General features: G+C 51.0%; 1 protein-coding gene across 1 annotated transcript; it reads right to left on the reverse strand.

Moving 5' to 3' along the window:
* Window positions 1-327: 327 nt before the first annotated feature.
* Window positions 328-7,313, reverse strand: LOC144143030 (solute carrier family 22 member 13-like). The gene is made up of 2 exons (XM_077674850.1): window positions 5,770-7,313; window positions 328-391 (listed from the first exon to the last, which is right to left on the reverse strand). The coding sequence occupies exons 1-2, from the start codon at window positions 7,311-7,313 to the stop codon at window positions 328-330; spliced, it is 1,608 nt and encodes a 535-aa protein (XP_077530976.1).
* Between the last annotated feature and the right edge of the window lie 2,956 nt (window positions 7,314-10,269).

The following is a 10,269-nucleotide window of genomic DNA, read 5'->3' on the forward strand; positions in this document are numbered from 1 at the left end:
GCGACATTGTACGAGTGGACATCCCTAAGACGTCCAAGTTATTCTGGCCACTAGCCCGGGTTCGAGAAGTGTACCCAGGCACTGACGGGTGGGTTCGAGCCTGTTCAGTGCGGTTGCAGGAGGCAAGGTCATCAAGAGGCAACTGCAGAAGCTACGTCTGTTAGAACTGGATTCCCCCACACTTGAAGCCGCAGAGGATGTTGGAGACTAGCAGGCGACGAAGAAGAGGAACAGACCGGGCGCTTGCGCATCCGCAGGTCGCACCCAGGGGAGCGTGCACTACTATCATTGTCATTGTACCTAAGTCATCGCCATTAAAGTATTCCATCAGGGCTCCCGCGGAAGCGTTTCCTGGCAGCTAGACCGCAACGAGGTCGTCGATCCGCAACAGCTGTAACATCAAGGGACAAAAAGAGGGCGGAGTGGGTCAGGGAACAAACGCGTGTTAAGGACATATTAGTAGAAATTAGGAAGAAAAAATGGGTGTTGGCAGGGCATGTAATGCGAAGGTAAGATAACCGTTGGCCTTTAAGGGTAACGAACTGGATCCCTAGAGAACGCAAGCGTTCCGGGGGGCGGCAGAAAGTTGGATGGGCAGACGAGATAAAGACGTCTGCGGAGTTAAATTGGTCGCTGCTAGCACAGGACCGGGATAATCGGAGATCTATGGTGTAAGGTCCACTTATGAGGTCAGTGGCCAGGCGCGCAGGCTGCGCGTGAGAACCCGCCACTCTGTCTCGTGGCTCAACACTGTGGACTCTACGCCGCAGCCGTCGCCAATTCGTCACGGCGCGCACGCGAGACGGATTGTCTGGCCGACCGAATACCACGGGGATAATCCCCCATTGAAAACGCAGACGGCGCCGCCGGGATCCGAGAAGCGCCGGGGAGGTGTAATTGCCGACGTCGGGGCGTGCGCCGCGCGAGCCTCCATTGTTTACGCGCTCCTTCGGCATAGTGCACTGTCGCCGACTTTCGCCCTCACCCGCGGGGTCGCGCTTGCTTGTTCGTCCGCGAGCGGGCCCGTTCACCCAAAGATGGTGGCGCCTCATTGAATATTCCGTAGCGCACTGAGTGACAGCTGTCTACGTGAATTTGGGCACTCGCTTCCGCGTGTACGAATGCTACAGGGGCGTTCCCGAGAGAGCGTGAGCTCGAGGTGTTATAAGGCCGAACTTGGCCGTTACAAATCGTTCTTGTCTGAGCGCTGAGCTAGGCAGTTCCCGGCGGGACAAGGAGTCTCGACCGTCAAAGCTAGGTTGGGATTTGTGAGCCCCCTAGGCTAGAGGTTAGGATCGCGTCGGAAGTTCAGGGTACAGCGCCATTCCGGGCAACTAGACGGATCCTGCGGTGAGACAGGGTCTCGGCCGTCGTTTCTCGAGCGCTTTGTGTACGCTCCGAGGATACGAGAGTTAGACGAAGTTTGAGAAGCTCCAGTGATTTGTGTGCACTTAGAGCTAGCGTCTAACTGCAGTTTGAAGTTCTGCTCTTTATTACTCATGTACCCAGTTTTCCTACTGTAAATAGCTGTATATAAACTCTTCGTTTCGCTTAATCAACCTCAACGCCTTGAGTTCGCCAATTCGACCGCCATCTCCTATTTCAACTGAAAGCCGACATCTTCGAAGCAGCCAGTAGGACCACGCCGAAGGCCATACTCACATTAGACCTCAAGGGGGCCTTTGACAACGTGGCTCACAGCGCCATTATGAAGAACCTCAACGACCTCGACTGCGGCGAAAGAATGTACGAATACGTCCGTTGTTTTCTCACAGACCGGAAAGCTATCATCACAATGGGAGACCTACAATCCGGCGTTTTCTCATGCGGAGGTAGGGGTACGCCGCAAGGCGCGGTTCTGTCCCCAATACTGTTGAACATCGCCTTGATTAACCTCCCGAAAGAACTGAACAAAATTCCGGACATCAAGCACGGCATTTACGCCGACGATATAACTATTTGGGTGGGTAAGGGATCGCTGGGAACCATGCAGGACCGCCTCCAACAGGCCGCAGACGCTGTCCATGCGTACGCAAAGCAATGCGGCCTCACCTGCGCGCCTCAGAAATCGGAGCTTCTCTTGGTTCAAAAACGCCACCGGGATCCCACCGTGAACATTCACGTCATGTTGAATGGCATCATGATTTCCCCAACTCGAAACATCAAAATTTTGGAAATGACCTACCAGGGAAATTGTAAAAAATACGCAACTAATACGGAAATTGGACGCGTCAACGGCTCAGATCGTCAGGATGCTCCGCCGCATTGCCAGCCAAAAACACGAATGAAGGAACAGGACATGCTGAATCTCGTTCAAGCTTTTGTAATATCACGAATTACGTACGTCGCCCCCTACGCCACCCTCCTGGCCGCAGAAAGGCGGAAGATCGATACCTTTATACGAAAGGCCTTTAAACACATGGAGGAAGAAAAAAAGTTAGGAGACGGCGCTACCGGAGAAACGTGAAGCCTATACATAAAAAGTAAAATCGAAGTCGGCCCAGGCGTCACTGCACCACGTGACCCCAGCGCGCCGCCACCGCGAGCTTTTCAATTTCGTCTGCTCGAAACTACTCTGCTGCCCGTTGTCGCGAAGCCTGATGTTTTTTTTTTTTTTTTTTCCCACGGCTTTTGTCTCTCGCACATACGCGGCACTCCTGCCCGCTCGCGAGCATGAGATCACCGAACAGACAAATGCAGGAAGGACGGGGAAAAGCTACCCCCAACGAAACACGAGAGATGCGCCGGAGTCGGAGACCGCTGCCGCCGCCGGCCCCGCCGACCATGGAGGTCACGTGCTGGGCCGACTTCGGCGGCTTGAGAAAGAGAAACGGCGGAGGGAGCGGCTTCAACAAAGCTGGGCTTGCGAAGGCTAGCTGCGTGACGTCATGCCGTCTCCTAACTTTTTCTTCCTCCATGTTTAAACAAGCCCCCGGACTTCCGGCAAGCACTTCTTCGTCTCGTTTGATGGCGCTAGGGGTGCACAATACCATAGATGATCTTACAGAGGCGCACCTGAACGCCCAGAAAGCGCGACTAAGCACTACCCCGACAGGCCGGCAAGTACTTATGAACCTGGGAGACTGCCGAAGACATTCCACCGGAAATTAGGTCGAAGCTAAAAATTGCTCCCCTGCCAAGAAATATAACCCCTCAGCACCATGAAGGCAGAAGAACAGCCAGGACACAAACCCTTGAAAGGCTGTACTGTCGCTCAAAAACAACAGTATTCGCAGACGCAGCGGACTACGCACGTGCAAATACTAAAACAGCGGTTGTTGCCACCCCCACTGATCTTATTACTAGTGTCACCCTTCCCTTCGCCAGGCTACCATCATCGAAGCGAAAGAAGCGGCGCTCGCATTAGCAATAACCCAGACCAAAGCCAAGATTATTATTACAGACTCGCAAGCGGCGTGTCGGAGTTACATAGTCGGAAGGATTTCCACAAAAGCCCTACGCATCCTAGTCCAAAACCCTCCTGAAAGAACAGTCAAAATCATTTGGATGCCTACCCACTCATCCCTTCGCGGCAATGCAGCGGCTCACGCTCACGCCCGAGATCTTGCTCGCCGGGCACCAAAAGAGGACGATGAGAGGACCAGACACTCACTTACTACATACAACGACATCACCCAACACTACATGCTCACACGACGCACCTTCACGCCACCGGCAGAAAAATTAACAAAAGAACGACAAGTCACCCTCGGACAACTTCAAACAAATACATTTCCACATCCCACACGGCTACACGCCATTCACCCCTTATATACTACCCCCTGTGCAGGCACTGCGGCAACCCAGCAACTCTCTTTCATATGGTTTGGGCATGCCCTTCAAACCCAGACCTTGCACCAATTCCCAGTCCTACATACGAGCAGTGGGAGAGTGAACTTGCCGGCTCGGACCCAAGTAAGCAGTTTTGCTCGCTGAAAGGGCGAAGACGGCAGGCCGCACTAACGGAGTCCTGGACTGAGGACCGCGCCCACTTACAAACTCGATCTACCTGTTCAATAAAGTTTTCTCCTCCTCCTCCTCCTCCTCCTCCCACTAGCTGCGCCGATGGCGTGGTTACTTCTCGTTATTTTCAACAGAACCTGCCCGTGAAACATTTGCCCACACATCATATAAAGACTCGACACGTCAAGCTTTCCACCGCTCCGTTGACAAGCCCGTCGACGACGTCGATGTTTGGGGTGATTATGTAGGGCTTGTTTGGGACGATGAGAATCTCCATGGGTAAGTTGGCGAATTCGGTGTGTGACATTTTAGCCACCTTGGCCGTCGCCTTCTGCAGAGCGTCTTGTGTCGCGTACCCCGGGTACGTGTATTCAGCTCGCAGGCGACGAATGACAACCTCTTCTACTTCCTCTCCTCCTTGTTGGGTAGCAACGAACGCGTTGAACGTTTTGACCTCTTCGGCCAATCTTTGGTTGGCCCATCCCTAGGGGGATCCTGCTGCAATTATCATCAATGTGCCGTGTACAATGTGCCGTGTACGGCCGGGACAGGGTCCGAGCAAGGGGAGCTTCGCCCCTAAAAAGATTACTATAATGTGCAAATTTTAATTTCCCATCAGAACACCAATAACGCTTTAGAAATGACACATCAGGGATTGGGCCTTTCTCTGGCTCCAAACATGACTGCCTTCCTGCCCCTCTTTAGCTGTGAAAGCTCATCCGATGGAACAAGTTTATCTATGATGTGCCACTTCTAAAGCGCATATAATTCATAGGATGGCCAGGCCCGATTTCATTTTAAACGCAATAGTCTTGTGTTTAAACGCAATAGTTTTGCGTTTAAAATTTCATTTTAAACACAGTAGATGTTCCGTCGTGCCGAATTTGTCTTGTCATGATCCCGATGTTTTATCAGTATTTCCCCATGTGTTGAAGGTTATTGCACATTGTCAAGAGTAGCTTAAATGGCAGTTCTGATGTGACAACAGCAATGTTTGTCGATGAGAAAATTGACTTTGTCGCTATGACAGAAATGTGTGTCATTACAACACATGGCTTTATCCTAACAACAGGACTTCTGCTGTTATCACTAACTTTTCTGTCGCACGACAGGAATTATTGTTAGGTTTTTGTGGTATTGCTGATGTGATTTTATACTGGGTGATGGGTTTGGAGAAGGTTTTACGTGCGCAGCGCAACTGCCGAACGATTTTCTGTCACTCTTTCTACTAAGCGTAGCGAACATCCCCGAGCAAATAAGGCAAGTGCACCAAAGAGGCCTCGTGCCCCTACACAGCGAGTACAAGTGAGTATTTCCTTTTTTCGCTCTGGTCTAAACAAAGCAGGTATATACTCTTTCGACAACAGCTGGGTGGTGTTGTCATGGTCAAACGTTTTTTGCACAAAATTAATTCTATCGCCGCTGCTAGCGAGTTACATTACCTTAACAAAAAATGTTGAAATACTCCTAAGTTCTTGTTAGTGCCACAGCTGTTGTCAACCAAATAAATAACACTTGGTATATTTCACCTCAAGAAGGAGCAAAGGTACATCTTGCGCGCTATGACTTCCGACAAATTGTTTGCATACGTAGCAATGTGAAACAGCCTACAAATCAAAGCAGTACGGTGGGGTTCGGACTACGCCCGTTTAAAGAAATCAGATAGTTTTCTCTGGCCGCAGAATGAGGCATCCCACAAATTTGTGCTGGAGCATATAGTTCGCCTATTTGCGCATTGACTCTACAGAAACAGAGCGCTGCACAGAATTCTCTTTACGTCCTGAGTTTCTTGTCGGAGTGCTCAACCTTGGCACTGGGGTGTTTGGTGTGCTCGGTTGTCGGCTGGCGTTTCGGGGGCTTGACATCCTCGCTCGGCGTTCGGCCTCTGATAGCTCCAAAGTCCTCTTCATGTGGTCTATGAGGTTCTGGCGCTGATTAGACCGTTGCCTGGCCTCCGTTTTGGCGCACTCGACACTAGTTGCGCGCGGGAGGTAGCCAAGACCCAGAAGTGACCAGAAGAGGGCACATCCGGACAGGAAGAAAGCCACGTCCCCCCGGCCGTCCTTGCGGAGCACGAAGACCACAGAGGCGCACACAGCACCAACACGTCCACCGGCGAGCGTCCAACTTATGGCTGTTCCACGCACTGCCGTCGGAAAGAGCTCCAGGACGTAGACAATGCTAACGAAGATCCCGACTGTCGCAAATGCCCTGGACAGTGCGGTAAGACATTCGACGACCATGGCGGGCTGAGAGCCGAGGGCGGCACTTACGAGGCACTGAAATACACCCAGCATTAGAACGCATATTCTGATGACTCGCACCAGCGGCATCCTGGTGATCAGCACGTGAACCAAGCCGTAGACGAGGAGAAGCGCAACAAACGTCACACTTCGTAGCGCTGCCTTGTCTTGTGGTACCGAGAAGATTACGGTGTAGAGGGTGAATGTCAAGGAAAAGTGGGCCGCGATCATGATGAGCAGACGTCGTTGAAGCGAACACTCGCGGAGCACCTCTTCTTCGTTGTGGCTAATAGATTCGCGGTCGGTGTTGTTCACAAGTTCCCGGAGTTTACCCATTAGACAGGCCGTGTTTGCTAAGGCAAAACGGTTGAGCTTGGCGCCATCCAGCATCACGTGCTCGGCCTCGTCCAACTTTCCAGTAGCTACTAGCCATCTAGGTGACTCATTCAAAACAAAGAAAGCTGCGGCTGGTATAAGTGCTGGTGCGAGAAAAATCGCCCGTTTCACGGCCCAGGGCAGCTCCAAGGGCATGGTGATGAGCACCCACACATCGGATAATACGAAACTGATCGTTCCTGCAAATACGACATCGAGTGGCCGGCGGTCGTGTGTTGTCATCTCGAACAGGATGGTTGCGATGGCCAAGCTGAGCACCAGGACCGACCCACCGCAGAAGAATCGGAATATCGTATAAATGTCGTATGTAGTCACGAAGCAGCTGCCAATAGTCGAGCCCAGTAAAAGAACCAGGCTTGCATAGGAGACTGGGACACGTCCAATGTAATCTGTCAGGGGGCCCGCAATGGCTGCAAACACCACGGAACCGGTGTTTTGGACCGCTAGGGCTGCGACGAGAAGCACACGCCTGTGGCACACGAGGTTCCAGGTGCTCACCACTGTTGTTTCAGAGCCGTTGCCGTACTCCCATTCTTGACAAGCGATCACGTCTGCCTCGCTGCTGTCATTGAGATGCTTGTAGACACCGCACCTGCTGGGTCGTCCATCGGCCTCTAGGGGTATGAACTGGTCCCTCCAGTCGTCTGAGGAGACGTTTAAGTCTGATGGCTGCTTGCACCAGTGGTCAATGTCGCGAGCTATGACCGGCATGACTAAGGAATGACAGTTTAGGGCTAGAATTGCGGAAATCACGAGCCCGATCATCTGCAACTGGAAGACGCCGTGGCCGAAAGCATCGTAGCAGTCGAAAGACTCACTTATAATGAAGCCGGTTGTCGACTGTCGTAGTGGTTGCAGTAGGTTCATCAGAGCGAGATCAGGTGTGCTGCCTTCCGTTCGCTTCGGTGGGTCTTCTTCTTCTTCAGCTTTATCTAACTGGAAGCACGCGCACGTGGCAATGTGGATTCAGCAAAAGCGCGAAAGAGAAGTCGGTAGAACGGGTTTCGGAATATGAGACGACCTGAAAACATACACGCACTACGAGTTTTCCTCGTTCTGGCAGGACACTTCCGGATCTTTAATCCGGGTTTCGCTGCTCGTGCCGAGCCACTAACAAGCCCGCTTCAAAAGGGTACGGCTTTCCAGTGCACAGAAGAGTGCGAAAAAGCGTACCAACACTTAGTGTCAACCATTTCATCTTGCCCCGTGCTCACGCTGCCAGACTTCTCACTTCCTTTTGAGCTCACCACGGACGCTTCTCGCTATGGTTCAGGTGCCGTTCTATACCAACGAGGACATTCGGCTACAAACGATCGAAAACTACACGTGGTTGGGTACTATTCGTATGCGTTCAACAAGTCCGAAGAGAACTACTGCACAACAGAGAAGGGGGCTCTGGCTGTTGTGCTAGCGGTGAGGTACTTCCGATCGTACCTCGAGGGCAAGAAGTTCAAGCTTTTTACTGACCACCAGGCCCTTACATATCTTCTGCGTGACACTCAACCTAAAGGACAAGTATCTCCTTGGATTAGGGAATTGCAGCAGTTCGATTTCGACGTATTGCACCGATCCGGACAGTTGCTTTCAGATGCTGATGCCCTTTCCCGTCTTCCTATATATTGACGTAAGCTGCAAGACTGGTGAAGAAGTAAATGCAGTGATTGCTTTGAGGTTGTGGGAATGAACAGAAGAACTACAGTGTGTAGATGGACGGTTTCGCGTTCCATTTACACTGGTCAGAAAAGTTTTGGAGCTCTACCACGACAGTCCAGAGTCAGGGGGTCACGATGGCTTTTGTCGAACCTATTACAAGATCAGGGAGAGGTTCACGTGGCCAGACATGAAAAGAGATGTAAGCGCATACGTCCGCTCGTGTTACTCATGCCAAATCAACAAGGCCAAATAGAGACAGAAAATGAATGCAATGACCTTGCAGCCCATTCAGAAATACCATTTGAGACAGTACATGTCGATTTTGCAGACCTCAAAAAGAAGGGTGAAGGGGTAAGAAGGACTCAGTCTTTCTTATTGTGTATCGATGAATGCTCCAGGATAGTGGCTGCAAAACCAGGAAAGGAGGACGCAAATACTGTAATAGCGCTTTTGAACAGAGAGATTTTTCTCGGTGTAAAATACGTTGTGTCTCACAATGGACCTGCCTTCAGGAGCCGACCAACGGCACGCTGGGCGGAAAGTAGAGGCATCACGCTCAAGTTTGCAACCCCATTTCACCCGGCGGCTAATGGTCTTGCAGAACGGGCTATAAGAGACATTAAACCGTACATCCACTTCTACCCTAACTTTCCCGGAGGTTGGAAGTGCTGTCTGGAGGCGGCGGTCACCCATCACAACCGGTTGCACACAAGGGCGCTGGGGTGCAGCCCTCAGTATGCAGCCTTTGGTAAGCCTTCATACCTGCCCGCTGACAACAAGGCTTAAACTTCAAGAAACGAAAAGCACAGTTGCGGGTTAAATGAAGTATAGGGAGACGATGAAACGTTTCTTCGACAGGCGTCACAACACGAGTATTCCGGCTATTTCTCAAGGCGATTTGGTCTTGGTGCGAAAAGAATGTGCCAACTTTAAAACTAGACCTATCGGGCCCTTCGAAGTCATAAAGACAGCCTCTACCAATGGCGTTTTGAAGACCGTGTGGTACATGACGGATAACGGGACTGTGGAAGTCGCGGCTATCAGAAACGTGGTTCCCTACACGCAGAGGAAGGACAAAAACATGGCCCGGGAGAGTCTGCAGAGCCGAAGACGACGAAGGCAGGACTAGGGGACAGGGGAAGAAGAGAAGGTTGAGGAACAGAATGAAAGGATGGTTCCCAAGTGAACAGCCCCGGATCATTACACTATTCTTCTCATAAAATATATGGTTGCTTTAAAAAAAGTTGCATCTAACATCTACGTTTAGGTCATAAGATGCACGACACGCGATAACGTTACCTCGACACCGAGGGATCTTTTGAGAGGGAGTGGCAGCATTCACGATTGATGCTTTACAAGCACACGAGGTCAGCGTACAGAGAAAGACTGGCCGCAACGGTTTTAATACTCAGTGGCGCAGAAAGGACGGAAGCAATCCACGCGTGTGTTGCTTAAAAGGGCCATGAAGACAAAACACATGTTTGGTTCACCCGAAAGATTGCCTCGTTGGAATCATACTGACACCACTTTTAACACCTCGCTCAAATACGTTATATAATATAGAAATATGGGAATGGCTAGGCGACTTGCTAGTTATTTCCCACAACAGAACCTATGTTGTCATATGTGCCCAGCTGGGCGATTCACTGAGGCCGGCAAAAGCCAACGCAAATTACTCAGGGCTTATAAGCTTACCGAAGGAGCTATTTGGGCTTAAACTTAATGCATATTCGTTTTACAGCAGTAAGTATGGGGGATAAACACTAAAAGTTCCGTAAATACACGTAAACGTAGAAGTACTTATGCTGACCGCTGTTGGTACTGGGTGCCCTATGCTTTGGACTAGTTTTACATGACACTGGCCTGTTGGCGTAAGCGACGTTGTCTTACATGACCCTGTTTGTCGAACATGCATCATGCTTCACGAAACGATTACTATCTACCGTATTAAAAGAAGACAAGAGCAACTACGGTCAAAAACAAAGCAACGGCGGACAACGGTCCGTGGCTGCCT

Source organism: Haemaphysalis longicornis, unplaced genomic scaffold (genome assembly GCF_048455015.1).
Source record: "Haemaphysalis longicornis isolate Haplotype H1 unplaced genomic scaffold, Haemaphysalis longicornis Haplotype H1 scaffold_6, whole genome shotgun sequence".
NCBI lineage: Eukaryota > Metazoa > Arthropoda > Arachnida > Ixodida > Ixodidae > Haemaphysalis > Haemaphysalis longicornis.

Bases quoted from the DNA above. Each gene is read 5' to 3' on its own strand.
- LOC144143030 (XM_077674850.1), bottom strand. From the start codon at position 7,313: ATGCCGGTCATAGCTCGCGACATTGACCACTGGTGCAAGCAGCCATCA. The intron at 392-5,769 runs GTTGAGCACTCC...TTGATGTTACAG, and splicing joins CCAAACACCCCAGTGCCAAG to CTGTTGCGGATCGACGACCT.